Raw genomic sequence first — 15,206 nt, forward strand, 5'->3', positions numbered from 1 at the left:
ATAGCAGAAGAGCACTAAGCCTCAAAAGCACTGAAAAATGTGTGTGTGTGTGTGTGTGTGTGTGTGTGTGTGTGTGTGTGTGAATGTATTGCTAGTTGCAATGTAAAATCAATGTCTGTGCCACTCATACTGTCACTTAGCATTCTGCAATTATGTGTTTTGCTGGGGAAGGTATCACATTTTGCAGATACACAGTGTTGTCATCTTGGTGTGGTGAAATGTGATGAAAGAACAACTCTTGAGGAAAGGCATGGGGGCTGTGGACAACAAATGAATAACTATTTTGTGCATTCCTAATAAACCAATACCAACCATGCAGAAAGGCCCTTATTAGTATTAGTAGCAGCATTCTCTACACAGCCACATTTGGCCACAGGAGGCAACTGCATACCATTTGGGACTTTCTCCTGGGAAATATCCTATATATTTGGATATCAAGTTGGCTTTATAGCAGAGCTGTGTTTTTAAAGTAGATATAAAGCAGATCTTGTGCATGCTAATTTCCTAGCTTTATTGGGCAGGGAAGAGCTGTAGCTCAGTGATCTGTTTTGCAGGCAGAAGTTCTTACATTCAATCCCCAGTACCTCCAAGGAGAGCCACTGCCAGTCAGTTTAGAAAAAACTGACCTACCGGTAGATGGACCAGTGGCCTGACTCTGTATAAGTCAGCTTCCTCTGTACTGTAAAAAAAATAAGGATTAATTCACATGTTTACTTGTGACCCTCTTTGCCTAGTAGACACCTGCATTTAACATGTGAGACAGATGTTTCAGAGGCCATCTATAAATCCTATTGTGCAATATTCTCTCTTCCCACCCTTTCTTGAGTGGGTAGAGTCATGTCATTGGGTCTTGGTGGAGCACCATGCTCACACTTTCCCTTAGGTGAATGTGGAAATGTGGCACTGAGTCACTTGCTCTTCTATGAAAAAAAGATAATTAAACAGGTCAGTGGATGAATCCGCCCATATATTCAATATGATCTCAGAACTAGTAAAGACATACAGACTAGATTTCAGCTGTTTTTATTAGCTTCTTTGTTTTCAGCAACAAGGGAGCTATATTGTTTCATTGCTGTTATCCCTCATTTGGAAAGCTGAAGCAATATTGCTCAAATACAGATTGCCAAGAGAAGACACCCTAAGGCACTGAAAATAACTTGTAGATAGCACCTGGGAGACCAGGGTTCAAGTCCCCGCTTGACCATGACTCTCACTGGGTGACTTTGGGCCAGACACTGTCTCTCAACCTAACCTACCTCACAGGGTTGTTGTGGGGATTAAATGAGGGAGAGAACCATGCATACCACATCGAACTCCTTAGAGAAGTAGGTGGGATATAAGTGCAATAAACAAGTAAATAAATTATGACATGTTCACTTTAGAAGTGAACTATTTAAATAATTTTGAACTGAGGCCTTCTCATCCTGAATGGCAAGTCAAGTTTTTATTTTTTTGTAAACCTCTGAGAGGTTTTCTTACAATGATTTTTTCTTTAGTTTTCCTGGTCACCTCCCTCAAACAGCTTCAATTTCCCTGGTTCTTTTAAAATCACCTTCTGGTAGAATATGGTTTGGCTTGTAGGTGTAGGGTGAGAAAACCACAAGGACAGAAACCATTACTACTAAGCATTTCTTCTCTAGAAAAGAGACTGAATTGTGTTCTTCCTCCATATTAGACTCTGTGGTATCTCTCCAACAAGCGTTTGGATCTTCAGCTAAACTTTTGATTTTAGCTCATCTAAAAAGCAACTAACCTCATCATAGACAAACCAAAAGTATGCACGATACTTACCAGTCAGCTTTGTTGTTCAACATTGGCACAGAGCCATATTCCCTTCTTAGCAGAACTCCTTTAGTAATATGCCCCCATGCTATCAGCTCCTAGGCCAGATCTTCAGCTCTCCTTCCTAAGTCCTTAATCATTCTACTCCAGCTGACAACAGGTTCTCTCCTTGACCAGCATCAAACCAGGATTTTTATTTACACCAGGCTTTTTATTAATAATCATTTGGGTGATTTTTGATCCCCTTATTGGTCTATAATTATGAGCCAATAAGATGAGGTAGAATGCCCATTAACTGACCAATTACAACTGACCACCCTTTTGATGCATTTGATTCTGAATATAAAGTCAGCAGCCTCCTCAAACATAGCCATCTTCTTGTTGATAATAGACTACAATGACAGTCTGCTGCCTGCTAGTCTGTCTTTGGTAGTCGCTTTGTTTACGGTTAACCCTTACCTTGTTTGAAATGATATAGCATTCTTATCATAAACTTTACCACATAAACAACATGATTACAGGCCCAAAGTTACCTACTGAGTTTCATGACATAGTGGATATTTGGACTCAGGTGTCTCTGGCTCACATGGAACACTTTTGCTAGCATGTACCACTCTGGTTCTGTTTTAGCAATCTTCTCAGCAGCACGTATCTAAGATTTTTGACTCTTTGATGACATCTCTTTTTTCTTGGTAGCTAATTCTGACATTAGTGTGTTAATCTGAAAAACCACCACCATCATCTTTTAAATGCATTGCAAACACAATGCTATGTGCATGCCTCATCCTTAAATAAATCACATTAATATGTATACCTGATTTTAAATATATGCAGAAGTCAAGAGCTATTACCAGTAATGAACACCTTAAGACTTAATTTTGAACATTCAGACTTTACATTGGTAATGAAAGTTTTTGCAGATACATGAATTGCTCATCATGCTTTCAAATCTAATATTACATCTGAAATGCTGACATAAAAGATCTTACCTTTACAGAATACATACTACGGTATGTGAAATGATGAGCGCTTCCTGTGTGTGCATCAGATGTTGTTTTACCAGAATCTGTAGTTTATACTAATAATGTAAAGTCTAAATTGACATGTAACAGTAACAGCTGCTGGGCATTTGGAACTACCTTGCTTCTTTATTTTCAGTGTTTTTCTTTTATTTTTATAAAAAGGTTGACATATTTTGCTTTGAAATTCAAGACAGTGTTTGGTTTATGCTTTTAAAAGCTCCAGGCTCTGGACAATTTATTATTAATGATAAGGAATACATGTTTGGGGTTTCTATTTAACTGAATCAATTACTAGGTCTCAAGGATCATAAAGGAAAGACTTTGGTAGTGTTACTCTCATAGTGAGGCCAACAGAATGCAAGCCTATGCTGGTGTGGCCTGCTTGTGCAGTTTATGAGAACAGTTCTCATGACAGAGGTTGGCAGCCTTACATTATTGGTGGCTGCTTTGTAATAGAGATTCAAAATGAAAAAGCCAAGGATGCTACAGGTTGGCAAGATTATACTTGGCAGAAGTTTAAAAAACCTTGCAACGGTTCATATATTTTTCATCTGATGAATTAGAAAGTAGGATTTAACAAAAATCTCATTCATATAAGATGCATTTTAGGTGTGCACCAAGAAATGTAAAGTATTACAGTGGTACCTTGGGTTACATATGCTTCAGGTTACATACGCTTCAGGTTACAGACTCTGCTAACCCAGAAATAGTGCTTCAGGTTAAGAACTTTGCTTCAGGATGAGAACAGAAATCGTTCTCCGGCGGTGCGGCAGCAGCAGGAGGCCCCATTAGCTAAAGTGGTGCTTCAGGTTAAGAACAGTTTCAGGTTAAGTACGGACCTCCGGAACGAATTAAGTACTTAACCTGAGGTACCACTGTATTGCAACAAAGAAGCACTTAGAAATCCTGCAAGTATGCTTGGAGCCAAAGACAATCCCAGCTATGTGTTGAGTACTGTACACTCACTGGCAACCCTGGGGCTGTTGCTGTGTAATGTATGAAATAGTCTAGATGTATCCTCTTTAATTCAGTCCTAAGGGGTGAAACTGGCACTTGGCTATATATATTGTTGATGGCTCAATTCGTTTTTATTTTGGAACATTTTCACCTCTTGCCTCTTAAATCTCAACGTTGTACATTCATTGCCAAATAACAAGAATATAATTATACAATAGTACCCAGAGGTAGGAGAAACTTATAATTTGTGATCTTAAAAAGGGCAAGGCAGTTTTGTTTAGCAGCCATGAAGAGTTGCTGTTGCAAATATATTGGCATAAAAAAAGTTATGCAAGAGATTCTCTAAATTTTAAAAGTTTTTCTAAAGTGATAGTAAAGTGTTAAGGTGCTGACTTGCATCCATCTTCAAAGACTCAGAAGTGATATAATTGCTGCTTAATTGAGTGTAGGGAGAAATCTTGATTCTGAGAGTAAGGGAGTTTGGGGGAAAAAGAAATCCCAGCCAAAAGTTACTAAACAGATAGAGACTATGCAAATAGCTTTCAAGCTCAGACAAGCTGTGATCATATATAAACACTGGAAAAATGTCCATGCCAGCAACTGAGTCCTGCTTGCTTAACAATATAAAGGAGTCAATTTTATATGCCAAGCTAGAAAACACTGATGAATGCTAAGTTGTTAAATAGCAGCACAGCAAGGACAGGGTTTGATAGTTATGAATCTTATATTATAACATAAACATGCCATTAAGTTTCACTTAAAGCTCTGTTTTGCCAAGTGACTCATCAGATATTGCTAGTTTCCAGGGTTAGTCCTGGAAAAGTTGAAGCATAATTCTGAGCTAACACATCTCCAGAAATACTTTCATGCAGTGGATGAATGTAAACCTTTGCATTCCGGTTTCCTTGTTGATCAAAAGAAAAACCAATAGTACAAAACAATAGCAGAGGATTAATCTTCCCAACACTTAAGATAGAATAGGATAAAATCTAATAGTGTTACTGAATATGCTTTGTTTCCTGATAATGTAAGCACCATTTCTCCTGAAGAAATATAGGAGTGATATTTTTGTGTGGCAGCCCAAATACTGCTTACGAATTCAGTAACACCCTACCTTGACCCACTGTCATGACTCTCTGTACTTTGTTTGCACAATGTACCATTTTGCTAGCAGTCTGGAATGGGGGAACAATTTTATTCCCAGAGCAGTGAAAAGGCTTTGATTGTAAAAAATTCTAGTTTTAATAAAAAACCTCTAGTTTTAATAAAAAACCTCTAGTTTTTAAAAGTCTGTTATTATTCATGTGAATCTGGTTTTTTTTTGTTTTTGTTTTATATACTTGTAGTTTTAATGGTTGCAAGCTGCTTTGGATGGGCTTTGCTTGAAAAAGCAGCATATAAATATTTTTTAAACAAATAAATAACAAAAAAAGGGTTGTGCTTATGCCTCCATATGCATGATTACTATTATTATTCCTGCCCTTCACCAGCAGTTCATAGGGCAGGTTTCAATTTAAAATTCAGTTTTAAAACAGTTAAAACAAATTGCAATCACATGAATAGGGTGGGTCCTGAAATACACAATTCTGGTGTCAAAGGCCAGACATGGAAGTTGAAAAAGATTGTTTAAATAAAGTGTGTGTGTGTGTGTGTGTGTGTGTGTGTGTGTGTATTTCAGCAGCCAACTATTAGCAAAGTTTCTGGGGAAAATAAACCTTTTCTTAATTAAGCATGTCTTCGGGTCATTTTGGATGAAATTTTGATTATGTTCGGTAAGATTTCATTGTTATTAAGTAGAAAAATGAGGACATGGGAAAACTCACTTGGGAACAATATTATTTTTCACTTGATGATCAAGATTACCCATTAAAGCTTAAAAAACAAAGCCTCAAAATTGGCCTGCTTGACAAGTTCTTAAGCTCTTAGCTTCTTACGATGTTGCTTTAAAAAAAATCTAAGACCTGCTTATCTTTTTGCATGATGATGTTAGGATTTTTTACTTGAATTTTAATTTTGATAGATTATGATGCAGTTTGTTCTACAGTGTTTAAAGAATCAAGTTGAGGACAGATTTATGTGAAGGCCTGGGACTAAACAAAACTGGAGACTCTTATTCCAGACTCGTGTTTAACTATGTGTGAAGATTAAGAACAGTTTGGCATGGATATTGATACTGATCTGGGAATCATTTTTTTGTTTAGCAGGAGCCTGTATCCCTGTTCTTGCATGTAGAACAGCAAATTGTTCTTATTGCCACTCACCTGTTTGGGTCTGAGATACTGCTTTGCTCCTATGCAGCAGCCTTTTGCATGTGTGAGACAGATAGAGAAGGCTTATTTTCCCCCTTGTAGAACCTGAATGATAGAAAATAACTAGAGATAAGCACAACATTGGACAGAATAAATATAAAAAAACACTTTTGAAATATAAAAAGTTGACATTAAAATGCATTTATAGTGTATGTGGGAGTTGCCATTCAACTTTAAGAACACAGGTTTTTGTTGGCAGGTCCAACATGTTTTATGGCTTTCCTAGTGAGCGTGGTCAATACAGAATTGGCTTTTCTTTATTTAGGTTTTATCCCCTTTAGGGAGAGGGGCTAGTGCACTGATAGTTTCCCATATTTTTGCTTCTCTTTTCTTTCTGTTATTGCATTATGTTTCTATGGTAGGGGAAGAAAAAAGCAATTGCCTACCATCACTGAGAACAAAAGCTGACTAATAAGGAAATTTAAGGGCAGCACTAAAATGGGCTGAACAGGAAGCTTTTAGTTAGCATTGGAAATGACTTTTAACAGATCTTAGAAAGAATCTCCTGGTGGAACCGCTTCAGGCACTAGCCCAGGGGTCAGCAACCTAAGGCCCATGGGCCACAAGTGGCCCACGAGGGTCGTTTAACTGGCTCATGAGCCACCCCCGAACTGAGCCATCCACTCGGCAAGTCCCCACGCGCTGTGCTAAACCAGCGTGGCGCGGCGACTCGCTTCCGCGGTGCCGGAAATCGCATCTGTGCATGCACAGACACCGAAAATCGTGTGTGCATGCGTTCGTGTGATCCAGCCTATGGAGGGATCTCTGCTGGAGTGAACTGGCCCAGGCAAGGTAAACCTTGCCCACCCCTGCACTATCCCTTGAATGCTTTGCTCTCTTGGCCATGAGGGAGGACCCCATCACCAGGTAGTCAGAGGAAGGGGGGGGGCATTGATGAGGAGAGGTGGATGGTATCAAAGGCCATTGAGAGATCCAGCAGAACTAGGAAACAGCTTTCAGCTTTGTCCCTAGCCTGCTGGAGATCATCGACCAGCGTGACCATCTGGACCGTCTAGAGGTAAAAGCTGGGGCCCCTGTTATACAGTGGTTGCTCCTGTGCCGTGTCCAGAAAGAGGTGCTGGGGGATGTGTGTTCAGACCCCATGGCTCTCACTTGTAGGGTGCCTCAGGGTTCCATCCTCTCCCCCATGCTTTTTAACATCTATATGAAGCTGCTGGGAGAGATCATCAGGGTTTGGGCTGGGTATGCGGATGATACCCAGCTTTACCTCTCCTTTAAATTGGAACCAGTGAAGGTGGTGAAGATCCTGTGTGAGTGTCTGGATGCAGTTGGAGGATGGACGGCGGCTAACGGATTGAGGTTGAATCCTGACAAGACAGAAGTACTGTTTTGGGGGGACAGGGGGTGGGCAGGTGTGGGGGACTCCCTAGTCCTGAATGGGGCAATTGTGCCCCTGAAGGACCAGGTGCACAGCCTGGGAGTCATTTTGAACTCACAGCTGTCCATGGAGTTGCAGGTCAATTCTGTGTCCAGGGCAGCTGTCTGCCAACTCCCATCTGGTACGTAGGCTGAGACCCTACCTGCCCACAGACTGTCTTGCCAAAGTGGTGCATGCTCTGGTTATCTACCACTTGGACTACTGCAATATGCTACCTTTGAAGGTGACTCAGAAACTACAACTAATCTGGAATGCGGCAGCTAAACTGGTGACTGGGAGTGGCCACCGAGACCATATGACAACAGTCCTGAAATACCTACATTGACTCCCAGTGCGTTTTCAAGCACAATTCAAAGTGTTGGTGCTGACCTTTACCAGCCCTAAACGGCCTCGGCCCAGTATACCTGAAGGAGCGTCTCCACCTGCACCATTCAGCCCAGACACTGAGGGCCAGTTCTGAGGGCTTTCTGGTGGTTCTCTCACTGTGAGAAATGAGGTCACAGGGAAGCAGGCAGAGGGCCTTCTCAGTAGTGGCATCTACCCTGTGGAACACCCTCCCATCAGATGTCAAGGAAATAAACAACTATCTGACTTTTAGAAGACATCTGTATTGGGAAATTTTTAGTGTCTAATGTTTTACAATTTTTATGTGCTGTAAGCTGCCCAGAGTGGCTGGGGAAACCCAGCCAGATGGACGGGGTAGAAATAATAAAAAGATGAGGATGAGGATGGGACTTTTCACTGAAATACTGATGATTTTTCATTAGGATTTTTTAAAATAAAAAATGGCAGGTTGTGGAAATTTGGAGAACTGAGTTTAAGACTGGAAAAATGAGAACAGAAATTGATAGATTTGCAGAGGACAGGTGTACATTCGTGTACCTTTGTAACGAGATGTTTGTTTAGTGTTTCTGTTTTGGTTTTAACATATTTTAAAAGTAAAATCGTAACTCTGGGCAGTTTTGGCAACTGTCACCACAGGAATTAGAACATTGGGAAAGTGTCAGTTGGGGCAGTTAGTTGAGAGAAAGAAGGAGATGGGCTAGTAAGGAAGAAGTGTCTCTGCAAAATTCGCCTGATGAGGGGAGACTGTAATCACGTTCTGTGGTGGATAGAGGCGAAAGGAAGCAGTGATGTGGGAGCAGAATGGTGCAAGGGGATTCAGCAGCCCACAGAGCCAAGGAGCAGCTTGAGATTGTCTACTCGCAGGGACACCCAGGCAACCCAGTGGCACCATAAGAGACTCAACGGTGGTTAGGACTGTAGTGTTTGTTCATTTTGCCAGAAAGGATACCGCCTTGTATTCTGTGCTGGAAAAAAGGCATTCCTTTCCTCATTTGTAATAAATGTTTTAACAAAGGTGGATTTTCCAGGTTTCCCAACTCACTTCCCAGAGTGTGTACCTGGGGGGAAAGGCTTTCCGTCACTGGTGGGAGCTTAAAGGCAAACTGCTGTTGCAGGCAGGTCCCAAAACAGCAACAAGAGCCCTCAGTATTGCCTCCGGATATGAAGAACTCTTTGTGGAGCCGTATGTTTTAATTTAGGGGCTGAACCAAACATTTTGATTCCCTTGGCAACAGTAAGCCGCAATTCAGTAGAACAAAACCAACATAAACGACATTTAGAACAGTTTGTGGGTCACAATTTAACTGTGCAATATTTCAGCCCTTCTGATTTATTTGAAATTACAGGCAGATGTAATAATTAAAGATTGATACTACCAAAGATATGATCTAATCTTACTCGACACAGGAAAGGAAAATCCCACCCGGCTTTTAGTCACTGATTAGTTTAATTATGTGCACTCCACTGATAATCCACAAACCTTTTTGATGTTTGCAATCTTTTTTGCAATATTAATTGCAAATATCAAATGGAGGCTTCAAATACAAATACAGTGATGGTGGGTGCTTCCAGACATGGGCAGTTTAGCAGCAGCCAATTATTGATGTTCTACTTTAAACTGGAAATGGAAGGCAACACTGCTTCCAGAAGTCTAACATGCAATAAGAAAGTTGGCATTCCCTGTTTCTCCATCCACATGTTGTGAAGAAGCAATTTTCATTGGGATTGTTGGAATAAAAGGTTTCCTTCCTCACTGCCAAACCGAGATTACCACTCCCTTCTGCAACTTAGGGCGGGAGCCGGAGGAGGAAATGGATATAAAGGTAACGCTACTTGAAAAGGGTAGGGTTAAAGTAATAGAATTGATTCCTAGAGAGAAGAGAACAGCCAACAGAGAAGGAAATGGCTGAATGGTCTCTCCAAATGACTGTGATAGGCCATTGACAACCGAGGAAATTGTACAGCAATTATAAAAGTTCAGTTCTGCTGATGTGGCTCACTATCCACATATAAACATTTTTCAGTTTTCAGACTTTTTCTTTTGCATTTTCTTTTATATTGCTAAGGATAGAAAAGGGATAAGTAGGGCGTTCATTTTAAAATGTGTGTTTTTCAGTCAGGGCTTTGGAATGTGATTTTTTTTTTTATCAGCCTGTTTTCACTGACACGTTATTGATGTTTTTCCTGCTATTATTGAAGTAATGTGTGTTTATATTGTACACCACCTTGTTACATATACTTTTAATGAAAGTGCACTTTATAAATATATAAACAAAACAATTAAAATAAATAGATAAAGAATGTCAGTCCATGAGTGGTTTGTGGGTGATGGCCTCACGGTAAATATGGGGTAGGTTTATTGAGAGGGCAGAAAGAATGGAACTATATCAATCATGATGATGTAAATCATGATAGCAATCAGGCCTCCCATTCCATTAAATAATTGATATCTCTAATGAGAGCACTCTGGTTTTGACCTTACTTCTTCTTGCCGACACTGACAGATTTGCTGAAGATACTTTGCACAATACACAGAAGGCAATTTAAGAGTAGCATTTCAAAGTCAATACAAGTTAAGCATTAAAAGCCTGTTGTTACAGGTCTGTAGGAATTAGAATTCAATTAGTGCATGGGAATGAGGCCACTGGGAATTAGGAATAAATTCTTTCTAAATCCTTGCACCCCAGCCTCTAGATTTATATTAGAAGTCTAGAAGAATATTTATTCATTCTGCCACCTCTCCCCTGAGTAGCAGGGCCTTGAGTTGCCATAAGTAGAAATAAGAAACGGGTACAGCTTTTCTGTATATCCTGGTCTCAGAAATGAAGTATATCACTTTTTGACTTTATATTTGAATCATACTTCGTGACTAAAGTGTACAAAAGTAACAATGCTTCTGCCCTGAGAACCACATCTTTGAATTCTGATACACTGATGGTTAGTATAAATATTTATGCCGTGTCTTTCAATAAAATGATCCCTGAGGCAGCTCTTGGAATATTGTAACAATGCAATACAAACTATTTACTCACCTTTTGGTGGTGGGGACAGACAAGAGAGATGCTGTGGGGTCAGCATGAATTAAAAACACCTTCCCAGCTTCCTGGTGTTCCTGTTGCTGTCCTTACTGAGGTCTGCAGCAAACCACTCCAGGAAGTGTGCTTCCAGGTGGCAATTACTATAATGATCACTAGAGCCCACATCACATGTTACACTCTTGATGGGGTTCCATCCGATGATCGGGAAGTAGACCCCTGAAGTTTGCCTTGCTCCCGTGTTGCACAGATGGGCTAGTCCCACCCTGTGCATTGAGCACAGCTATCTGAAAACAAGCCCTCAGTGTCATGTGTAGTTGTTCTTTTTCAGATATCTGTACTCATTGTGTACTCGTGTGGTAGTCGGCATGGGGTAGCATGGCCAGGACACTTATTCCCTGGTCATTGCATGGACCCCGCTCACACATGTCATGCCTAAAGAAAGCTTTAGGAGGTGGGGCTCCTTATGCAGGTAGAATGTGGCTCCCACTTCATTGCTTTGTGATGGTTGACTTAGAGAGATCCTGGGAGAACATGGAGTTGACGCCTCTTCCTAGGTCTCCAGAAATAACCTCCATTCTCAGGAAGTGTGTTTGCAGGTACCACTGGAGTCCCACTGCTGAAATACAAGAAGAAGGTTCACATTATGTAAGAGATTGGTGCTGCAATGCTGCATTCCAACAAAAGCATTGTAAGGATGGATTTGCTGTACATGGTACAGTACATGGCATGTAGGAAGCAAGAGGTGGATTAATCCCCCCTTTTCTTTTTTAAATGCAGATTCGGTTGGTACACTTGTCCTTCCAGCTGTAAGTATTATTTTCTGCAAGTACTAGAGTTCCATGTGAAATATTTCCTGAATGGATGCTGCCTCTTTCATTTACTTACCTTTATTTCATTTTAATCTTGTATATAGTGTAAGTTCACTATTAGTGAGCAAAGAGCTTCCTTCTGACAAGTGAATCATATACACTGAAATGCAGGCGTTTCATATCTTGTTTTAGGACACAACATCTGACAGTGATGTTAAAACAGACATTCAAACTAGTGTTCCTGGCATGTCTAGATGTAATTGAAACAAACCAGAATGCGGGATAGCATTCCTTCTAGGTTTTGTTTGCTAACATAGAGGGTGTAAAAGTATTAAAATTCATAAATATTAGATAAGAGTTTAAAACAGATTTATATCAACATGCATTTTTAGGTGCAAACCACATTGTCATGAAGCACTTGCCTCAAAATAATTAAGAGCCAATGAACAGGAGCAGATGAATCATGATTCTTCTTCTGCACAATCCCTTTTCTTGTAAATTGTAAGCATGTCTGTGCTTGCTTGTGCCATGTATCTCTGAAACGTGCTTGCAGACTAACTCAGAGAATAAGACTTTCCAGAACACAAATCATGGTTGGGAATTTAGATCAAATGTCCTAGGGGAACCATTTTCTTCTGCAGCCTGATTCTGTTCTGCCAGAGGACAGATTGTTGTCTGCCTGGTAGTGCAGGCTCAGAAACCAGGATAATGATCCAGGATCTCATATTGACAGCAGTGTTAGATGCTGAGATATGAAAACTGGGATCTAAATGGCACCTTAAACCTAGGTTATGGGCACAACAACTGAATGTCTAGGCACACTTTTTTAATAACTAGAATACAAAGCTGAAAATGAATGGACTGCAGCTAAAATATTATGTTCATTTTTCACATGGTCTAGTCCTTCCCTTGCCCACCCCCCAATATTCTTAAGAGGGTCTCTTCTCCAGTCTTCAGAGAGGAGCTGGAAGTAGGGAGGCAGAAAAAGGTCGTCCTTTCCTTCCACTCTGCAGTTTTGATCTGAAATCTTTGGTGCAGTACTGCACCCAGAGCTCAGAAACTGCGCACGCTAATGAAATTCCCTGTTGCAAAAGGCTCCAAGAACAATGGGAGTTTCGAACACTGATTGACAGTAAACCTGGTCCCATTTAGCCAGCACAATACATTTCACTGCTTGAAGCAAAGAAAAAGATGGCACCTTCCCATTCCACATAGAGAAGCCAGCCGAATCTATGGCAGCTGAATCTTCTTTCAGCACTGGTGAGGGGATAGTTGCTACAGTAGGCTAACTTAGGGGGTACAGGATGCATAGCTCTGTCCTCCCACCCGTCACAGCCTCCAACATCTGCTGCCTGAGTCAGCTTCCACAATCTGCTTAATGGTAGAGCTGGTCTTGTTAAGCTGTAATGGGGAACTTTAGCTTAATGCAAGTCACAATCTTTACACTGAAGCTGGCATGCAACAAGCAAACAAGGGGATGAGGCAGGAGTGAACTTCCACAGTATTCATTCATAGCTTCATATACCATGGTTTTTGGAGCTGTGGGTGAATATATAAACGGGATCATAGTATGAAAGAATAAATGAAAATTCAGGTGACAGAACACTTTTAGGGAGTGTCATTGTAACTTATTTGTAGATTTTATGTCATAATCTTACTCGTATTTACTTGGATATCTTTAGTAGGGTTTTCTCTTAGGTAAGTGTACATAGGATTGCAGCTTCAATTCTTTTAGTTTTGTGAGTTCTAATTATTCATTGTTTTACTGTTCTGTGTGTCCAGTATTTGTTTTAGAAATAAATAAAGCAATCACGTTTTTTACCCCCAGCTTCCCTTGGGCAGTACTCCTGGTGATTATGATTTACTAGTCAAAGGATATTCAGAAGGTCGTCTGCTATTTTCTAACCACACTGTCCTTGAATTTGAGCACAAGAGCTTATCGGTATTCATCCAAACTGACAAGACTATGTATAAACCAGGCCAAGATGTGAAAATACGGGTTGTTACTCTGTATCCTGACCTCAAGCCGTACAATACTCCTATGAATATATATATTCATGTAAGTATAAACTTGACATTATTTGGTGAAGCAGGGTTTTCTTTCAAGGTATGGTTATGCAATTTGCAGTGTATTTTCACTAAGACTATTCTTACACATAATGGCAAGGGATTTAATTTTGAATAAATCAGTGGTTCCCAAACTTCTCCCCCATGGGTCACCTGGAAATTGCTAACAGTCTTGGCAGACAAGTTAATGATTTTTCTGCCTGTAGTAGCAATTGTAATGTGCTGTGCTAGAAGCTGTATGATTTTTAATTTTTATTGGGTGGAATTCAACACTGCGCTATCGGGGCAAGTACTTTAGCTTGTCAGAATTAACGATGGTATTTCCCCTCTCCTTCCCCACTGTTCTGTTCTGAGTGTTACTAAACACATGCTTTTGACATTTTTTAAAAAATAGGATCCTCGACACAATTTGATTCAACAGTGGTTGTCGCAGAATGGAAAACTAGGCAAAATTGCCAAGCAGTTTAAAATATCCAGATATCCTGTCCTGGGTGACTGGTCCATAAAAGTTCAAGTAAAAGTGAGTATTAACATAATGAATTGTTTTAACAGGGATGTAATGTATCTCTGAGTGAAATCAATAATTAAATTCCCATTGATTTTCATGGGGCTAGGTTGCATACTGGAGTTAGTTCATCGTTGCTAGAGATTAAATCTGTCTACAGTTGTGCAGTTTAATTGAAATGTATACTGTCTAAATTGGATGAGCTCAGCAACTGAGAAAGATCTGAGTCTTCAGATACTGATTACTGTGCAAAAAGTATGATGTGGTGAAGGCATTCTATGGTGCTTCATTACTTCAGCATTCAGTTCAAAAGATATATAGAAATCATGTGATACAGCTTTTAATAACTCATTACCAAATCATTTGTACAGTATATTTTCTTAAAAGCTGAAATTCTAAAAAAGAAGTTCAAAGACAGTTTTTAGTAGTTCTTGAGTTGGTTTAGATACTTGAGCAACATAAAAGGCGAAAGTGCAATCACATGCAGTCACAGAGAGCAAATTGGGACACCATTAATTGTGACTGGGAACGAGCCAAGAAGCAAATGAGAATGAAGCATTCAATATTAACTGCTTTGGAGGGCTATGCAGATTGAGGAAGTGGAAATCAGAAGAAAAGGGAAGCACAGAAATGTTGTACATTAGAAGTTGGCCTTGAAAGAATTTGTGTAGACTTTGGGGCAAATTGACAAGCACAGGGATGTTCTGTTATCCGCTGTAATCAGTGTTATGGTTCAGGTCCTACTTGCAGGCTTCCCATAGGCATCTGGTTGGCTTCTTTGAGAACACGATTCTGGACTAGATGGACCATTGGGCTCTCTTATGAGGGCTCTCTTAGGAGAGTTGTTGTATGAGGAAGTTGTAACTTTTGAGTTGTGTAAGAGAGTTCAGTTTGTGAGAGAGCAAGTTTTCACTTTGAGATGGTGTGCTGGCTAGTGTTGGCTAGTTGCTGCCTTTTCACCGGCGCTCTTGGT

General features: G+C 40.2%; 1 protein-coding gene and 1 long non-coding RNA gene across 7 annotated transcripts in view; one reads left to right on the forward strand and one right to left on the reverse strand.

Annotated features, from left to right (window-relative positions):
• Positions 1-15,206, forward strand: part of CD109 (CD109 molecule) — a 65,018-nt gene that overhangs the window by 4,278 nt on the left and 45,534 nt on the right. For 3 of the 4 annotated variants that reach the window (XM_083608102.1, XM_083608100.1, XM_083608101.1), the window contains exons 3-5: positions 11,630-11,658; positions 13,490-13,720; positions 14,123-14,248. In XM_083608102.1, coding sequence (XP_083464228.1) covers positions 11,630-11,658; positions 13,490-13,720; positions 14,123-14,248 — 386 coding nt within the window. Of the gene's footprint in view, positions 1-9,521; positions 9,638-11,629; positions 11,659-13,489; positions 13,721-14,122; positions 14,249-15,206 lie in introns of those variants that run through there. The other variant, XM_083608103.1, reaches the window with a different exon arrangement.
• On the reverse strand, positions 488-8,460 carry LOC310760151. 3 transcript variants are annotated; one of them, XR_014546800.1, is made up of 3 exons: positions 8,352-8,460; positions 6,023-6,115; positions 488-679 (listed from the first exon to the last, which is right to left on the reverse strand). It is a non-coding gene; the product is annotated as an uncharacterized lncRNA (long non-coding RNA). The 3 variants fall into 3 exon arrangements; XR_014546801.1 differs by lacking the exon at positions 8,352-8,460 and adding an exon at positions 7,874-7,988; XR_014546802.1 differs by lacking the exon at positions 8,352-8,460 and adding an exon at positions 7,528-7,616.

Source organism: Podarcis filfolensis (genome assembly GCF_964270895.1).
Source record: "Podarcis filfolensis genome assembly, chromosome: 3".
In the NCBI taxonomy this organism is placed as follows: domain Eukaryota; kingdom Metazoa; phylum Chordata; class Lepidosauria; order Squamata; family Lacertidae; genus Podarcis; species Podarcis filfolensis.